The 19,550-nt window shown below is 43.9% G+C and overlaps 1 protein-coding gene across 1 annotated transcript in view; it reads left to right on the top strand.

The window, feature by feature from the left end:
* The window catches only part of ACTR5 (actin related protein 5), a 36,838-nt gene that overhangs the window by 5,049 nt on the left and 12,239 nt on the right, over positions 1-19,550 (top strand). The window contains exons 4-8 of the mRNA XM_055302478.1: positions 4,105-4,322; positions 4,997-5,179; positions 12,780-12,896; positions 13,634-13,773; positions 14,978-15,110. Coding sequence (XP_055158453.1) covers positions 4,105-4,322; positions 4,997-5,179; positions 12,780-12,896; positions 13,634-13,773; positions 14,978-15,110 — 791 coding nt within the window. The remainder of the gene's footprint in view (positions 1-4,104; positions 4,323-4,996; positions 5,180-12,779; positions 12,897-13,633; positions 13,774-14,977; positions 15,111-19,550) is intronic.

The raw sequence follows: 19,550 nt of genomic DNA, 5'->3' as shown, positions 1-19,550 counted from the left end.
CTCAGTGCAGAGCCCAACATAGGGCTCAATCTCAGTACCCTGAGATCATTACCCGAGTGGAAACCAAGAGTCGGACACTTAACCGACTGAGCCACCCAGGTATACCCGCCTTCTATTTTCTGGAAAACATTGTGTAGATAGATGATATATATATTTTTAAATATTTGATAGAATGCTCCAGTGGAACCATTAGAGCCTGGAGATTTCTTTTTATACAGACTTAACTATAGGGATGCCTGAGTGGCTCAGTGGTTGAGTGCCTTTGGCTCAGATTGTGATCCTGTGGTTTGGGGATTGAGTCCCACATGGGGCTCCCTGCAAGAAGCCTGCTTCTCCCTCTGCCTGTGTCTCTGCCTCTCTCTCTCTGTGTCTCTCATGAATAAACAAATAAAATCTTTTAAAAAATAAAGACTTATAACTATAGATTCAATGTCTTTAATAGAAGTAGGACTATTTAGGTAATCTCATTGATGTCTTTTTATTATTTCCTTCCTTCTACTTACTTTAGGTTTAGTTTGCCCTCTTGTTCTACATTCTTAAGATAGAAGTTCAGATTATTATGAGACCATTCTTCTTTTTAGTGTAAGCATTTAATGCTGCAAATTTCCCTTTCAGCATTGCTTTATCTACATTCTGTACATTTTGATATTTTTAAATTTTTATTGAGTTCAGATATTTTCTAATTTCCCTCAATATTTATTTTTATGAACCATTGATTATTTAGAAATGTGTTGTTTTATTGAGAATACACCAAAATAAAAAGCTTCCACGCAGTGAATGGATACAACAAAACTTAAAAGACGACCTATGGAATGGGAGAAAATATTTGCAAATGATATGTCCAATGAAGGGTTAGTATCCAGATTATATAAAGAACTGATTAAACTTAACACTCATAAAACAATCCATAAATGAGCATTTCTCCAAAGAAGACATAGAGATGGTCAAGAGACATGTGAAAAGATGCTCAACATCACTTACCATCAGAAAATGCAAATCAAAAGAGATACCATCCAAAATCAAAGATACAAGAAACAAGTGTGGCCAGGGTGTGGAAAAGAAGGAACCCTCTTACACTGTTGGTGGGAATGCAAACTGGTGCAGCCACTCTGGAAAACAGTATGTAGGTTCTTCAAAAAGTTAAAAATAGGACCACAGTGATCCAGTAATCCCATTACTGGGTATTTACCCCAAGAATACAAAAACACTAATTCAGAGGGATATATGCACCCCTATGTTTATAGCAGCATTATTTACAATAGCCAAAGTATGGAAGCAGCCCAAGTGTCCATTGATAGATGAATGAGTAAAGAAGAGGTGGAACACACACACACACCAGAATATTATTAGCTGTAAAAATGAGTCGATCATGTTGTTTTGCAATGATACGCATTGAGCTAGAGTACTATGCTAAGTGAAATAAGTCAGCAAAAGACGAATCATATGATTTCACTCATGTGGAATTTAAGAAACAAAACAAATGAACAAAGGAAAAAAAAGGCAAACCAAGAAACAGATTTTTTTTTTTATAATAAATTTATTTTTTATTGGTGTTCAGTTTGCCAACATACAGAATAACACCCAGTGCTCATCCGGTCAAGTGCCCCCCTCAGTGCCCGTCACCCATTCACCCCCACCTCTCCTCCCTCCTCCCCTTCCACCACCCCTAGTTCGTTTCCCAGAGTTAGGAGTCTCTATGTTCTGTCTCCCTTTCTGATATTTCCCACACGTTTCTTCTCCCTTCCCTTATATTCCCTTTCACTATTATTTATATTCCCCCAAATGAATGAGAACATATAATGTTTACCCTTCTCCGATTGACTTACTTCACTCAGCATAATACCCTCCAGTTCCATCCACGTTGAAGCAAATGGTGGGTATTTGTCGTTTCTAATGGCTGAGTAATATTCCATTGTGTACATAAACCACATCTTCTTTATCCATTCATCTTTCGATGGACACCAAAGCTCCTTCCACAGTTTGGCTATTGTGGATATTGCTGCTAGAAACATCGGGGTGCAGGTGTCCCGGCGTTTCATTGCATCTGTATCTTTGGGGTAAATCCCCAGCAGTGCAATTGCTGGGTCGTAGGGCAGGTCTATTTTTAACTCTGTGAGGAACCTCCACACAGTTTTCCAGAGTGGCTGCACCATTTCACATTCCCACCAACAGTGCAAGAGGGTTCCCTTTTCTCCGCATCCTCTCCAACATTTGTGGTTTCCTGCCTTGTTAATTTTCCCCATTCTCACTGGTGTGAGGTGGTATCTCATTGTGGTTTTGATTTGTATTTCCCTGATGGCAAGTGATGCAGAGCATTTTCTCATGTGCGTCTTGGCCATGTCTATGTCTTCCTCTGTGAGATTTCTGTTCATGTCTTTTGCCCATTTCATGATTGGATTGTTTGAAGAAACAGACTTTTTTTTTTTTTTTTTTTTAAGAAACAGACTTTTAATTGTCAAGAACAAATGGATGATTTGTTCAAATCAAATGCAGGAAGGTGGGGGGATGGGTGAAATAGGTGATGGGAATTAAGGAGCATACTTGTAATGAGCACTGGATGATGTATGGAATCGTTGAATTGCTGTAATGTATGCCTGAAACTATGTTAACTATACTGGAATTAAAGTTAACACTTAATTAAAATAAAACATTTAGGTTTTAAAGGTTCAATCTAATTTGATAGTTTAATAAATAGTTGATGTGGAAGGCTGAAAGTTAAAGTAAGGTTTTTTATGGTTAAGTATTAGAGATAACTCATGTAGTATTTCCATGACTTATTTCTAGTTAAATTTCATTATGTCAAAAAACCTTGGTATCAGTGGAGCTTGTGAAGGTTTGCTTTATGACCCTGGTGCATGGTCTCCTTTGGTGAATGTTCCATTTATACTTGAAAAGATCATGGGCTTCTGCTGTTGGGCGGAGTAGTCTGTGATGTCATTTAGGTTCACTGGTTGATGATGCTCTTCAGTTCTTCTATGTCCCTGTTCCTTTCCCGTGCTTGTAGCTCTGTTGATTATTAAAAGAGTTTTGAAGTCTCAAGAGATAATTGTAAATTTTTTATTTCTCCTTTCATTTCTGTCAGTTTTTGCTTTTAAGTATATAAAGCGCTTTGGTTAGGTACATATTGAGGATTCGTATTCTATCTTGACAAATTGACCTTTTATCATTATACAGTATCCCTTTTTACCCCTTGTAATTTTCTTGGCTTTGATGTCTACTGGGACATTAATACAGCCACTCCAACTTTTTTTGCTGAGTGCTTGCATGGAGTGTCTTTCCATCTTTTAAATCTACTTTTATCATTATATTCAAAGTGAGTTTCTTAATAGTTGGTTGTTTTGTTTTGTTTTGTTTTTTAAATCACGGTGTCAGTCTCTATCTTTTAACTAGTTTGGTAAGACAGTTTAAAATTTATTATTCATATGTTGGGTTTAGTTCTACCATTTTATTATTTGTTGTCTGTTATTCTCTTTGTTCCTGTCTTTACTGCTTTTTTTGGGTTACTTAAATATTAAAAATTTTGTTTTCGTATTGGTATTTTATCTGTTGTGTTTTTACTATATCTTTTTGTATAGTTTTTTGGTGGTTGCCTTGAGGTTATAGTAAACAGACTCCTTGCAGTGTTTTGAGGATCTCTTTTTACCATCTCAGTGCAATGTGGCAATGTTAGCACCCCAGGGGCTCCTTTATCCTGGGTTGTCTTACGTATTACATTTATACACGTTGAAAACCCAACAGACATTGTGAGGGCTTTTTACTTTGAATTGTCAAACATATTTTAAAAGAACTCCAGAAGAGGTTAGTCTATCATGTTGACCGAGATTTTCATCATATCTATTGCTATTTCTTCATTCCTAAAGTTTCAAGTTTCTTTCTGTTATCAGGTCTGTCTGGCAAACTTTAGTTAGCAATTTTTTGAGAACAGATCTGTAGGCATTACACATGTCCAGGTGTTATATCTGCGTTTTGTCACCGGGGTGGAGTCAGAGTTTGAGTGGACCGTGCTTTCTCTACCTTATCTGGATCTCAAAGCTTGGTATTAACTTTCTAATTTCTGTGCTAATAGTGTTTCCGTTTATAACTTCCAAAATTATTTCTCCAAAGAACTGCAAAAATGGAGATGCCCTGATTATTACGAAAACAATGTCCACAAGATGCAGCTCCCGTTCTCTAGCAAGCTCCTGGGCAGCACTCTGAGCTCTGAGGAGAAGCAGGAGAGGCGGCAGCAGCAGCTGCGGCGCCTGCAGGAGCTCAATGCCCGCCGGCGGGAGGAGAAGCTGCAGCTGGACCAGGAGCGGCTGGACAGACTGCTCTATGTGCAGGTGCGTGTGCATCCCAGGAGGGCGCTGCAGCCTTTGCACAGGCGGTCCCAGAAAGGTTTCTTCCTAGATCTTCTTCCTCAGCCAAGAAATGCAGTGACTGTCTGAGTTCCCCTTGCGGTCAAGGAGGACTCGAGGGTTCTCATTGTGGAGCTCCTCAGCACAGAGGAGTCATGCTGCATACAGAGCAGCAGGTGTCTCAGAGAGTTGTGGGCTTGGCCTTCACCGATTTACTTTGGCCTTATAATCTCCTTTGTCTTATAACTTTTGAATTGAAGTGCAGCGCACATCCACAAATCTATAGTGTGTAGCTCGATGGATTGTCACAACGTGAGACACAATGTATATCTGCCATCCAGAGCACTGGCATCCCAGAGACCTCCTGCATATCCCTTCTTAGCCAATACTTTTCTGACATCTGTCACCATAGATTAGTTTTGCCTATTCAGATGCTGCTGAGACTGTAATACGATGCAGCCTAGAGACAGCTAGGGAAGAGGGCGGTGTGTGAACTGTGGGTGGGAGGTGAGATTTTGTGGAGGGGCAGGCTAGGGGAGTTGTGGGAGCCCTTCCTGCTATAGTTTTTCTCTGTTTAGCTTCCAAACTACTTCTTTTTCCTTCCTGTTTGTGATTGTGTTGTCATCTTTGAAGATGAATTGCAGCTGCTCTGGTTTCAGGAACTTTTAGAAGATGGCCAGATGGATCAGTTTCACAAAGCTCTGGTAGAGCTGAACATGGACTCCCCGGAAGAACTGCAGTCCTACATACAGAAACTCAGCTCAGCAGTGGAGCAGGCAAAGCAGAAAATCCTCCAAGCAGAAGTCACCCTTGAGGTGGATGTGGTGGACAGCAAGCCTGAGGTACCAGGGGCCTTGGGAGGAGGGTCCCGTAGGGTCGTTTAGCCTGAGGGCAGGAGGGAGGACTATCTTGAGAAGGCTGACCTCAAAGAGGTATGACCAGACTTGGAAAGCAGCATGGTGAGTGCCGTCCATGGGGACATGGACAGGGCAGAGAGGCACTGACCTTGTGCTGACTGAAGTTTGTACCCAAGGGTGAGTCACCCTGTAGACTTCTGGCTCCCCTGGGAGGGGCATCTGTGCATGTAGAGTAGAAAGAACATTCACGCACCAGCCATGTGGTGCCATCTTGAATCTGAACATTCTTCTAATGGTTATTTGCAGTTAGTCACACACTCCCTTCTACTTTTCCTCATATTTTCTTAAATATATTGTGGTTGATGTTTCACTTACTTTCTTTCCATCGTGATGTCCCCTAAGGACAAGGGTCATGCTTCATAATAGTTGGTGGATTTTTTACAGCAGCTAGTGGATGTGCTTAATAAAATGTCCATGTGTTGATTTAAGATCAGCCATGACTAAAACTGTTTGAATAAGCTCTTCAGTGTTCTCTGTCTTCTTTTTGTTTCCATGCCAGTGGACTGTTAATAAGTGTTGATATGGCATCAAGGCAAGTGGCAGGGCTGAGATAGGGCCCAAGGTGATGCACACCCTCACACTGGGCGCTGCACACCCATACACACGAGTTGACTTGCTTGGCTTTAGAACTGGAAGAAAGTGTTAGTAAGTGTGTGCATGTCCTAAATCTATCTGCTCTGGAGTTCTAAGACAAAGGACTTGTTCATTGACTTGTGACATTTCTGGGCCAGGATTAACCATTCTAGCTTGGTAGGATTTTGTTTTTAAATCAACTTTCTTTAAATTCTAAAACTTATACATTTAGAAAGAAGCAGTCCCATGGAAAAATCCAGTTTGGTGCTAGGCGTGGTGTGGCTGCTTGCCAGTGACTTCAGAAGTGTCTTTGGCTCAGCAGGAAGCCTGTGCTTGCTCTGACTCTCAGCTGGAGGCTCACTTACACACTTGCTGCACTCAGCCTCCATCTCCAGCTCTCCAAATACCTGAGATTCCCTGAGGCCAACAGCCAGCCAGGGCATGCATGTCAGAGCAGACCCCGAGTCAAGCTTCCTGGACACAGCTTCCCAGGATGGCTAGAGTGTGGGTGAGGGGCCATGACTGCCGTCTTACTCTGGAGTGGTATCCCAGGTCAGCTTCCCCGATTCCCTGTTGTGCTTTGGATCTCAGCTGTTTACTGGGGTCCAGACCCATGTTGCCTTTGTTGTGTATTTCCCCTTGTTCAGTTCTTACTGTGCTTAATGTGCTAGTAGGACATCAGCATCTTTATACCAGAGATGTATCATTAAACCACTGGCAGGTGAGGAATTTCAGATTTTTATTTTTATTTTTATTTTTTTTTTAATGAGAAAGACAGAGAACACAAGCAAGGGTAGAGGGAGAGGGCGAAATAGACTCTCCTGAGCAGGGAGCCCAATGTGGGGTTTGATCCCAGGATCCTGACATCATGACTTGAGCCAAAGGTAGACGTCTGCTCAGTCATCTGAGCCACCCAGGCACCCCGGGATTTCAGATTTCAAAAGAAAAGCCCCAAACAACTATAAAATGTGATTCGTAAGCAGTTGAGAGCCAGTTTTTCCTTCTCTTTGTGGATTTTTCTGTATTTGTTGCAGGCTGTGAGTCAGCCACTCTTCTTGCAGTTAGCAGGTACTTATTAAGTCCCCACTTCCTTCCGTGCTCTGGGGATAATATTCAAATCTCTCTGGGCTTGGGGAGGTTTTGAAATTTTGGACTTTCAGTAGTTTCTCTGTATACAACAAATTTAATGAGTTGATATGTCCTCAAAGCATGAGCATTTATTGAGGGTGAGTGTGATTAGGGTCAGTTACAGTAATTTCATGGGATAAATGTGACCATGACACTGGCTGGCTAGTTCTACCTTTCAAAAAGTATTTATGGTGTTTTCCGGCAATGTAATTTGTTTAGAATGGAGAGAATGGATTTATGTGGATCAAAGTTCATATCGAAATACCATCCAAGTAGTAATGGCTAAATTGGATTAATCCAGCAAAATTTTTAACTGAAGTGTTTTCTGAAATCCATTTTTTCCCCATAGACCAGTCCATTTCAGCACTTGCTATTCTGCAAGTATTCTGATGAGGATATTGTAAAGGAGTGGGTTTTGTCAGCATTCCTAATGAAGTATTTAAACTAGAGGATGTTGGCCTTCCATCACTAAGTACAGCAATTGCTTTGGGGGAGGGGCACATTTTTAGAGCACCATCACTTTTTGGAGAATACAATGAGCTTAATATAGAAAGTTCTCTTGCCTGATTAGCCAAGATCAGAGCTGGCTTCTGCTTGTTCTTAAGCCACTCCATCAAGACTATTCCAGGGAACCATGCCGCATCTTCTCTCATGTGCTTTGGCAAACTGTCATTCTGTTCAGTTCCAAAAGAATGGCTATTTGTGTTCCTGAATGCTACACAATACATGTGGACACTCTGGCAAACCCCAGAAGGCGAGAAGCCAGCCGTGGTAGAGAAATCTGTTCTTTCTAGCATGCCCATTGTCTGCTTTGAAATCATTGGCTTTGGGGCAGCCTGGGTGGCTCAGTGGTTTAGTGCCGCCTTCAGCCCATGGCATGATCCTGGAGACCCGGGATCAAGTCCCACATCGGGCTCCGTGCATGGAGCCTGCTTCTCCCTCTGCCTGTGTCTCGGCCTCTCTCTCTCTCTCTCTCTCTCTCTCTCTCTCTCTCTCTCTGTCTCTCATGAATAAATGAATAAAATCTTTTAAAAAAATAAATCATTGGCTTTATTTCTCTGTGAGTCATATGAATTAGGATGAGTAAAATATCTTTTTATCATTTCTAGTGAAACAGAAGTGATCTTTAAGTAGCATGTTTCTGAGTATAGCTAGATGAAGGTAGATGATGATGTTTTTGCTATAGCTGAAGAAGTCTTTTGAAATTTGAACATTTTATAATCTGCTATTCCAGGGAAATTAAAGGGTGTATCCCAGGGGCTCACCACACACACAGTAATAGGCATGGTATGCTAGGTACTAGTGACATAGATTAACATACATTTTCTGCATCTTTCATTTACCTGAAAAAATGAGGATATTGTATTCTACTTAGCTGACTGTAATGAAGCTTATCTGGTATGATGGTAGATGTGTGTGGGAATATAGATGAAGTTTTGAGAAAGGATTGCTATATTTGAGGTGGGCCCTGAAAGATTGTAGATTTCAATAGGTAGCAAATAAGGGAAGGACATCATAGATTGAGACATTTAGATGCAAAGAAGGATGCATGCAGGGAGCATGGTAGGTTTAGTGTGCAGCGTGGGAGATGAAGCAGGGAAGGGAGGCAGAGGCCAGCCTACAAAGGTCTTTATCAGTCAGCCTTCACACAGAGCCTTCAAAGGATGTACAGCAAGGAAATAATCTAAGGAGACTTTATGTTAGGAAAATAACTAGTGACAGTTAGGATGATGGGTTTAGGGAGGGGTGAAGCTTGGGGTGGGAAGACAGGTGTAAATGTGTTGTAATCTGGAAGAGAGCTGATGTGGGAAGGGTGGGAGAGCAGCCATGGGGGTGGAAGGTAGAGGAGACACTTCAGAGGTAGCATCCAGGGTTTTTGGTGCCACTTAGTGGATGTGGTGACAGAGTAGCAGTTGCTGATAATAGAACATGTGACATGTGCCAGACCCTGTGCTGAGCACTTCTGCAAGTGTTATCTTGATTAATTTTCACAATTCTGTGAGTACTATTATATATCTGTTTGACAGAGAAGGAGGCTGAGATTCAGGGGAGTAGAGGAATTTGCCCAAGGTAGTGCAGCTGAGGTTCAGACCCAGGCCATCCAAGTGCAGGATCACTCTGGTCCCTTGAGGGTCCCAGGCTGGAGGTAACGCCTTTGGTTTGAGTGCCTTATCTTTAGAGTCTCTGTGGGACTTAAGATGAAATTTGCCAGGACCCTGCTGTGGAAGGACCTAGTATTGCATGGGGAGTGAGAAGAGAAGGATGCCTGGGGAAGGCCACTCCTTAAAATTCTGAGGGTGGAGGAAAAACCAGGGTAAGAGACTGAGGAAGAGCTGAAAGAGCAGCAGGGTTACTGGGAGCATCGTAAGAGCTTGGGTGGTGGGCTCAGCCTAGAGTGGGTGATGACACCAGAGCGTGGAAGGACAGGAGAAAAGGTAAAGAGGTGGGGTGCAGGATAAATAGGCAGTGGGCTTTCTGAAGCACCTGAGGCCATCTGCTAAGAACTGCCAGTGGTGACTAAAAGTGGGGGCTGTGGAGAAGTGCTGGGAGGGCTTGCAGACACCTGCTCTGGAGAATGCTCGAGGAAGCCGAAGAGGATGGCAGGCCCGCCAGCAGCAGCCTGGGGCTTTCTCCACTCCTGCTCACAAGAAGTGTATTTCACTTACCTGTTGCTGTGTGGAAAAACTACTCTAAACTTAGTAGCATAAAATGATGACCATTGTGTTGTGCTCCCAAATATGATGGGTCAGGAATTCAGAGCATAGTAGGGATCTCTGCTCTGTGACACTTGGGGCCTCATCTGGGAAGACTTGGACAGCTAGGGACTGGGACCCCTGGAGGGCTTTTCACTTAGCTGGCGTCTGGGTTGGGATGACTCCAAGGCCATGCTTAGCAGGATGGTGGACCTAAGCACCCATGTGGGGTCTGTCTATGTGCCTTGGGCTTCTCAGCATGGCAACTGGCTTCTTGGAGGGAGCTCCCCAAGAGAGAGTAGCCAGAGAGCGAGTGTTTCAGAGGTCAAGGTGAAGGGAGCTGTGTGGCCTCTTATGACCTCACATAGGAAGTCACATGATACCACTTGTGTCAGTTCTTTTTTTTTTTTTTTTAAATTTATTTATGACAGTCACAGAGAGAGAGAGAGAGGCAGAGACACAGGCAGAGGGAGAAGCAGGCTCCATGCACCGGGAGCCTGACGTGGAATTCGATCCCGGGTCTCCAGGATCGCGCCCTGGGCCAAAGACCGGCGCTAAACCACTGCGCCACCCAGGGATCCCTGTGTCAGTTCTAATGGTTGGAGTCTCACAGGTCCCTGCTAAGATTCGAGGGGAGGAAAGAAGCCCCATCCCTTTGTGGGGAGTGTCAAAATCCCCTGGAGGAAGAGCGTGTAGGATGGAAGATACCGTTGTCATGGTTTTTGAAAAATACAGCCTGCCTCAGAGCAGAAGAGGAATGAGCCTATGGGTGGGATCCTACCCTTTGGGATCTGAGAGTGGCTGTTGGAGCAGCACAGCGGTAGAGTAGGATTGGAGGGTGGCAGCTATGATCAGGCTCCCGGGTGGGTAGAGGAAGCTGTGAATGCACAAGGGAGGTCATCCCTGGGAGGTCAGAGAGGTCAGGAGTGGAGGTTGGGATAGAAGATGAGTCAGACCGAGGTGTGGGGAGTAGAGCAGTAGGTAGGAGGTAACTCTGGAGCCTAGGGCTAGCCTTTACTCATTATTCGGAGAAAGGATCCACAAGTATTGCCTGTAGTTATTTTAAATACACAAGTGACATATGTGTGCCTCCAACCTGGTATTGTAACAGTTAAGGGACCAGAATGAGTGCCTAGTTGAAAGAAGGAAGAAGTGTTCACTTGTCACCCCACCACTGCCCTAGGGGTACTCCCTAGGAGGAGGAGGAAATATGCTCAGACTATACCATTGTGACATTAAATAAATCTTTGGTTGCCATTCAGAGCTGGACTGATGTGACCCCAAAGCCTCCCTTCTTTCTGTAACATCACAGTGCTCCTGGTTGCCGGTTGCCCTGGATGACGAGCCCCCAAATGAGGGAGAACTTTCATGATCTGTTTCTGATCCTCTGTTGGGACCCCTGAGTTTAGTGCTGAGTTAGAACAGGCCCAAGCATTCCCAGGGTTGTGGCTTCTTTCTGGGAGATCAGAGTCTTCCAGACTAGACTGCAGACCTCCAGGGGAATGTCTTCTCATGTGCTTGGCAGCCCGTCCTGGGGTAGAGAAGCCTGCCATTTCGCTCAGCTGGTCTTGCTGCTGCTTGTAAAATCTTTTGTTCTCCTGTTCACTGTGACCTCAGATCTTTTCCATACTCGCAGAGCCCAGTTTGTCCTGCTGCACTCAGACTCACGATGTATAGAAGTTTAGCTTGAGGCAGGTCCAAGACTTTGGAGCTAAACCATCTGTCTTGGGCCAAGCTTCCAACACTTAGTAGTGTGATGTGATCTTGGGCAAGTGTTGATCCTCTGTGGAGCCCATTTCCTCACACCTGAAGCATAGTAGTCATCTCCACAGGGAGGATTGTGCAAGTATCAGGTTTTCTGCTCCTGAATTGGATGCAGTATTCAGATGGCTCTCACCTCCTTCCCTGAAAGCAAAGTCCATGGATTCTTGCCTCCCAGCCTACCTTCTTCTCTCCTTAAGTTACCTATTTCCACACTAGTTCTTTTCCTGTTCTCTAGTCTCAGATGAAATGTTCCCCGTCCTTTCCAGGGTTCACCCTCTCCTTAAATTTGGTAGAATTCTTTATATTGAACAGAATTTAGGATACATTATCCCTTATTCTATAAGCCATATATGCATGTAACTGTTCTGGTGGGTGTGCACCGCAGGAGTGTTGAAGGGCATTCCCTTAAGAGTGAGTTTGAGGGATGCCTGAGTGACTCAGTCCGCTGAGTGTTCAACTCTTGATTTCGGCTCAGGTCATAATCTCAGGGTCCTGAGATTGAGCCCTGCATCAGGCTCTACACACCATGGAGCCTGCTTGGGATTCTCTCTCCCTCTGCGCCTCCCTGCTCCTGTGCACTCTCTGTCTCTTTATTTTTTTTTTCTCTGTCTCTTTAAAAATTAAAAAAAAAAAACAAAAACAAAAAACGAAACACCCTTAAAAAAGTGAGTTTGAATGCTAATTTACATTGGCAATATATGTGGCTATGTTCTAGAGCAGTGTACTTAAGTGCTCTGAATTATATTGATAATTTGTGTACTTCATAGATTTCCAAGGGTAAGGCTGACCTCAGAGGGCTTGTACCCCATGCAGGGACCTCCCTTCAGCATGCCAGGTGGATAGTACCGAGTCAGCTTGCGTCCTCCGCAAGACCTCGTAAGACATTCCTTTTTACGACAGCTGTCATTGTTAGAGCATTCTTCCATGGAATTTCTTCCTGTAACTTCTCCCCCTTGAGTCCAGAAGGTGAAACTCCTCTGCCTTTCACATGGCAGAATGACAGATGGCTAGAGATGTCACCTAGAACCACACTACCCCTGCTCAGATTCTCTTGTTCAGGTCAAAATTACAGTATGCCCTAAGCCCGGTGTTGGGGGTCCTGCCAGCGTGAGTTGAATCCACTTAGGTTCACTGTGGCTGAAGAGGAAAGCCCATTGTGCTGGGTGCCAGAGTCGCAAAGCTCTCTGCTGCCTCGGGAGCTTTTAGTCTTTTTTTTTTTTTAATAGTTTAGAAAATTTTTAATAATTTTTACACAAACTTCGAGGACATTGAGCAAAACACCAATTCTTGTTCGTGACTGTGAACTGATAGAGTGAAGGGCTTCTTAAATTACAGGTGCTGTTTTGTTCTGTTTCTTCTGTTCTTAGACCCCTGACCTGGAGCAGCTGGAGCCATCTCTGGAAGATGTGGAAAGCATCAATGATTTTGAACCCTTGTTTTCAGAGGAAACCCCTGAAGTGGAGAAGCCAGTTACCACTGTCCAGGTTGGGTTCCTGTAGCCTGCACCATGTTTCTGCTTTGAAACCATTGATAAAAACAACTAGTCTGGTCTAGTCTGCTTCTTTAGGAATATTTTTGCAAACAAACAAACAAAATCCAGTTTTATTTTCTAGAATGTTGGTGGGCTAGGGTACTAATACTAAAACATCTGAAGTCAGGGCTTTTCTTATTGATTGAGGTTCCAGCACTAAGATTGTGAACCTGTGAGAAACAGTCTGCCTTGGAAGAAATATTTTGGCAAGTAATTGAGGACTTTAGACCTGAAGCCTAGCTTTAATGGTTTCATTTATATTTAAGCCAGTGTAATTATGCTTAGTCCCCATTTGGGCCTGAGTTTCTGTCATTGCAAATGGCAATCAGACAGACTGACCTGAGTCTGAGACTCACTGGGGAGAGCGCTTTTTCTGCTGTGTAGCGACTGGGCTGCTGAGCAGGGTGCTGGCTGGAGGTTTGGTCTTGCAGTGCTGGTCCTTTCCACTGCTCTTCTTCTGATATCTCTTTCCCTGTAATGCAGAGACCACTTCATCATGCAAAGTTGAAGGTATTTGTAATACAGAGGTGGGAGAAAGACCGAAAATGGGATTATCTTATCAGGAGAGTTAGGGAGAGGTTATTCTGGCAGGAACAAAGAACAGAAGCTATGTTGGAATAAGAAATACTGGCAACTGGAATGTTTGTCACTGTGGCCTAAAAATATCTTCTAAACCTTGGGTTTTTAAAGCCCGTGTTTAACTTGGCAGCCTATCATCAGCTGTTTGTTGGGACAGAAAGAATTCGAGCTCCAGAAATTATCTTCCAGCCGTCCCTCATAGGGGAAGAGCAAGCTGGGATAGCAGAGACCCTTCAGTACATCCTGGACAGGTGAGATTAAACCTCCTTTTCCTTCCATCTTCCAGAACCATTTCCTTGGATTTGACACTGAATGGTAGATGAGATGGTTGGGCATTTGAAAATCTGTTTCATGCCTTCCTTTTCATTGACTTGCTGTGTTCTGATAGTATTCTTTATCTTCCCCAGCCCTGGCATGTCACAGGGGCTCTGTAATTCTTTTTTGAACATGTAAATGCTCAGTTGATTTGAGGAGCTTTAAGAAATTCTTTGATGTTTAAGCAATACAATAATGTACATGCATTGGTTTTCATATAAACCTTTACATTATTGAAGACTAGTGATTTTTAAGTACCCTTAAAATTTGCAGAGCTTATGAGTTTTTTTCCTCTTTGCCGACATTATATTTAAGAGTTTGTACTTCTATAAACTGCTCCTTTCCCATCCCATTTATATAGGCATTTTTCCTGCAGTGTGAGTTTTCATAATTCAAGCTGGACAAGTGGAGAGCATGATTTGTAGTTCCCTGGCTGCTGTTGATTGAAACAGAATGAAAACTGGCACCTAGCAAGGAAGAAAAGCTATTGTGGCCACTTTGAGTGGCTTTGAGCTTTGTCTCAATGGGAAAGTGCTCAAACATGTATAAGTTAAAGCTGTTATTTTTTAAAAAAAGAAAAAAAAAAACGCAGGTGGAAGGATGGGTCAGCAAAAGTAAGGCAGGACTTTTTGGGGTAATGGAAATATCTGTATTTTGATTGTAGTCATGGTTGCTGGGGTGTATACCTTTGTCAGACTTTATCAGAATGTTTGGAAATCAGTCCTCCATAAAGTCAGTTCTTTTAAAAAGTGTGTTAAGAGGCGTAAAACTTGTAATCCTACTAAGGAAGTGAATTCTGCAAAATCATAAATGACAAATGGAGGTTTTGTGGGTTTTTTAAAGATTTATTTATATATTTTAAAAGATGGGGAGGGGCAGAGGCAGAGGGAAAGAGAATCTCAAGCAGGCTCCATCCCCAGCACGGAGCCTGATGTAGAGCTCAGTCTCATGACCTGAGTTGAAGTTGAGAGTTGGATGCTTAACTGACTGAGCTGCCTGGTGCCCCAGGAAGTTTTTAAAAACACTTTATGTGCAGATTTCTGTTTTTTGGCAAGACCTTACATTTCTTACATTTCTACATTGGCATTCTCTGATCCTACGTTGGTAGGACTATGCCAGAAGGAATCATCTCTCTCCTAGATACTCAAAGGATGTTCAGGACTTGCTGGTTCAGAACGTTTTCCTCACCGGTGGAAACATGATGTACCCTGGGATGAAAAGTAGAATTGAGAAGGAGTTGTTGGAGATGAGGCCCTTCCAGTCTGCTTTTAAGGTACTGCTTGCTCATATAACCAGCTGTTTTGTAAATAGCATTAGTTATTCGTTTTCTGATTGCAAAAGTCATAAATATGGTGTAGGGGAGGGAAATTACTTTTAGTTCCATCATCCAGAAATATCTACTGTTAACATTTTTTGGGTTTTTTCTGGTCTTTGATATGTGTTGAATTTTTAAAGCAGAATGGGAATCATGTTTTATGTATTTCTCTGTTGTTTTTTAACTGAAGAAAGACATGCATCTAATAAAATTTGGGGACTACAAGGAGTACACACTGAAGAGTAGTCATTCTCTTCGCCCCCACCCCCATTCTACAGGCAAAGCTTCTCTTGTGCAGATTCTTTGTATATGAGTGTAACCTGCCTGTAACCTGCATTTCCTTAAATCACCATGAGCGTTTTCCCATGTCATTATTTTTTCAAAATACTTTTTTTTTCCCTGTATGGTGTTTATGCCCCATAGTGTATCTACCAAATCTCTGATCACTAGGAGACATGGTCTGAGCCCCCATAGAGGACAGCATCTTGCAGCTGTTAAGATGCCTAGTCACAGCCCTTAGCTGCAGGGAATTTACTACCTGAGGGGCAGCAGCCAATTAAATAGACCGTGATATCCCAGAACATGATGTACATCCATGCACGGGCATCTGCCTGTCTTGGAGTTCAGGAGGGGTTCAGACCTGAGTCCCTAGGATGAGAAAGTGTGTACCATGTAGACAGTGTGGAGTGGGGTGGGATGGAGGTAGCATTCCAGAGAGGGACTAGCATGAGCAAAGGTTCAGGGACCAGAAGCCTGCTGAGGGACTGAGGTGCCGTGGAGTGTGGCTGGAGCGTAGGGCCGCTAAAGAGGAGTGGAGGGGGGTGCAGTGGAGAGGTCAGCAGGGCCCATACATCCTGCTGAGGTTGATCTTGGTTTCCTGCTGTATGATGTATTTATTACACATTCACAGCATGGTCTTTGGGCTCTGGTCCTGACTCCATCACCACTCTTACTGAATTTTGCCAGGCCTTTGTTTTGACAGTGGTGCAAAGGGATAATCAGAGCTCCTGTGACCAGGATTCACTGTGCTAGTGCAGGTCTAGTGCTCAGCATAGGGCCTGTACAAAGTGCACACTTAAGATGTGAGCTGTTGTATAGAGTAGGAACCTAGGACCACCCCAGGTTCCATGATTTGCTAGGAGGACTCACAGGAATCATACACACACACACACACACACACACACACACACACACTACATAATCACGTATCATACTTGTATATAATCATGCTCATGGCTATGACTTGAAAGGAGACAAAGCAAAATCAGTAGAGAAAACGTGTATGGCGTGAAGTCCAGGGGAAAGCAGATAATGAGCTCTGGGAGTCCTCACCCAGTGGAGTCACACAGGACATAGCAGTGAGCCGTGACAACACATGTGAAATGTCAGCAATCAGGGAAGCTCATTAGAGACTCAGTGCCCAGGGTTTTTATTGAGGGCTGATCATTTAGGTACCCCCTGCCTGGCACATATCCAAATTCTAGACTCACAGAAGGAAGCTGGTGTTCAGCATAAACTACATTATTTGTCCAAACATCAGGAGAGTGAGCTGCTCTTACCAGTCAGGATGGAAGCCCCCCTGAAATCCAAGTTCGCGTGTGCCAGCCAAGGACAGCCTCGTGAGCAGTTAGGCCTGCGGGTTAACTCTTTCCTACACAGCTCTTGTTACTGTTAGGCCCCATGGCACCATAAAGGAGTCTAAGCAGGGGAATCATTTTGTTTAGTTTGAATTTTAGGAAGCTGTTTTTGACTTGTGGAAAATAGGGTATCAGGTATCTATGTGAAATATCAGAAGCAGGAGGTCAGTTAGGACACAGCTCCCAGGTTTCAGGATGGAGTCCTCATTCCACCAGTTGCAGCGTCTCCTATGATCTGACCTTGAATTACTCCAGCATTACCTCTCATCACTTCCCCTTCCACTCTGTACTTTGTTCCCCAGTATATCATGTTTCCTTGCCTCAGGGCATTTGCACCTGCTGGTTCCCTTTGCCTGGAATCTTCTTCCCAGCTTGATACTCATGTCTCTCATGGCTGGCTTAGATGTCACATCTGCCAGAAGCCTTCCCTGTCCTTCCCTGTATTCCTTACACACCTCTATTAGGGAGGACAGACTGTCTTGTGTATGGTGCCCCAGGTCTTGGTTCAGTGCCACTGGGTGGCTATGCAGGAAATATGCAGTAGGTTTTGGGAGAGGACAGGAAGGAGTTGATGTGGTAGAGATTAGGGGAGTGAAGTTGTAAGAACTGAATAACAGGTTGGATTTAGGGAGAAAAGTGTGGGACCCAAGACCATTTCTACGCTCTAGGTTGTCCTGCAACTAGTGGGACAAATACAGCATTCCTTAGACTAGGAAATGGGAGATGAAGAGAAGGCTCGTGGGTGGAGAATGAGTTCCACTTCTGAGGCGGGTTGAGTTGGATTTCCAGTGGGATGCCCAGGAAGCAATGACTCATAGCCAGCTGCTGAGTGCTGGAGAGAGGAAAGCAGAAGGGTGGACTCAGATCCCCCAGCACAAACTGTGTTGTCAGTGGGCACCGTTTGGAGGATAGAGATGTCCATGATTAGGCCTTACATAACATCAGCATTTAAGGTCTTGGGAGGGTGGGGGTACCCATGAAGGAGGCTGAGGAAGAGAGGCAGGAGGAGGGCCAGACCCTGTGTGTGGGGGGGTGGTGACGGTACAGAAAGTGAGTGCAGGTGCGCGCTGGCAAACTTGACTTGTGATGACATAACACGTCATATTATTGGATGTTTAAGATCTATTGCTTGATCATCGCGAAAGCCCTTCCTGTGAATTACTTTGTGAACATTAGCTGTAGGAATGCTGCCAGATTGCTCTTTGCTGCTGTCCTTTAGCTGGTTCAGCCTCGTGTGGCACCGCCCCAGCTTCCGTGGCTTCCACTTTTGCTGCTCCTTTGCAGCTATGATGTGATAAGTATGCGTCATGCCAGAATTAACCCCTGATACTCACTCAACATTTAGGTTATGTATTCAGCAGCTCAAGTGTGGGCCATTTAAGATCTTGAGATGGTACTTGAACATACTTTAAGTTTCTCTTGGTTTCTTATTTAAGCAGCAAAACATTTTAATATTCAATTATAGTAGTGTTTTAAAAGTTAACAAAGAATAATCTCAACATAAGCACAAAAAACCCCCAGCAAAACATTAAAAAATGTTACTAAAATCTCAGACAAGTTAAGTAGGCCAAAATGAGGATAGAAAAAAATCAAAACACTTGTAGTTCAGCCACTGTGAGTTACATATAAACTTTTTGTTCATTTTCTTCTCTTGTATCTGATTTTAGCTTAAAAAAAAAAAAAGAGATTGTTGATGGCTTATTTGTGACCTGTATTTTTGTTTTACTTTTCAAAAATTTTTTTCTATGCCAGTAGGTATGTGTCCAAAGCCTTTTTTGTATGGCTGTATAGTATTTCATTATTTTATTCCATTATCTTACTGGTTTTTCAGTGGTAATAATGCTAGCTACCATTTATTGAATACTTAGTCTGTGCCAGGAGTATCACACTGCCTCACACTCATTCTCTCCTGCTCCAGCCAGAGCATAAGGGCTCTTGTGACCCTAATTTACTGACGCTCTTTTATCACAAGTATGTCCCATGTCAGCCCAGTCAATCTTCTGACTTTTGTGTTTGTCTGCTTCATCCTCCATCTGTGTATGCTGATTCTACTTTATGTCACCTCCCTGTTACTTCAGAGAGTTCTCAAACTACCATTCCAACCTGGAAATCCTGTGGTTGGAGAGGGAGGTAAGAAGGAGGGGGGAGTCAGGTGGCGACACAGGAAGCCTAACTGGAGCTCCAGAGGATGTTCCTGTTCTGGTCAGGTCAGCTGAGTTGAGGGGCTCCCACAGGGCTGCTGACTGTGGCCTCACTCTGACAGTAAGCAGTGGAAACAGCACTGGCAGCGTCCTGGAGAATGCCTGGGCCATCCTCTCTGCTTTTCACTCCTGACTCTTATCTACCACGGCCAGAACCACCTTGTATCAGCCTCTGCTTCCCTCTGCTCACAGAGTGGGTGTCAGGGTGAGAAACCCTTTCCTCCACCTGGAGTGCTGGCTCTGCTTCCTTTCTCCATGTGGCAGCTATGGCAGTTTGTGGTTGACAGTGTGGGAACAGGAGGGGCAGCTGGGCCTTTGTTGCCCCATTGTGGCAGGTCCGGTGTTGGTGAACTAGCTGGCAGCCGCTGATTGTGTGAGGTCGAGTCTGCTGCATTTTGCATTCTTGTGTGCTCTCTTGTAGAGTCTGCAGCTTCCCCACCCAGCTGTATTTGGAGGGTGCGGGCAGTTGGGCACCAGGGCCCCCACATGTGTGTATTTCTGGTGATACCACATAGGGGGTTGCAGCTGGGCCTGCTAAATAGTCACTCCGTGAGCCCTAG

This window comes from Nyctereutes procyonoides, unplaced genomic scaffold, assembly GCF_905146905.1.
Source record: "Nyctereutes procyonoides isolate TBG_1078 unplaced genomic scaffold, NYPRO_anot_genome, whole genome shotgun sequence".
Lineage (NCBI taxonomy): Eukaryota > Metazoa > Chordata > Mammalia > Carnivora > Canidae > Nyctereutes > Nyctereutes procyonoides.
This window is presented reverse-complemented; position numbering and strand designations above follow the sequence as displayed.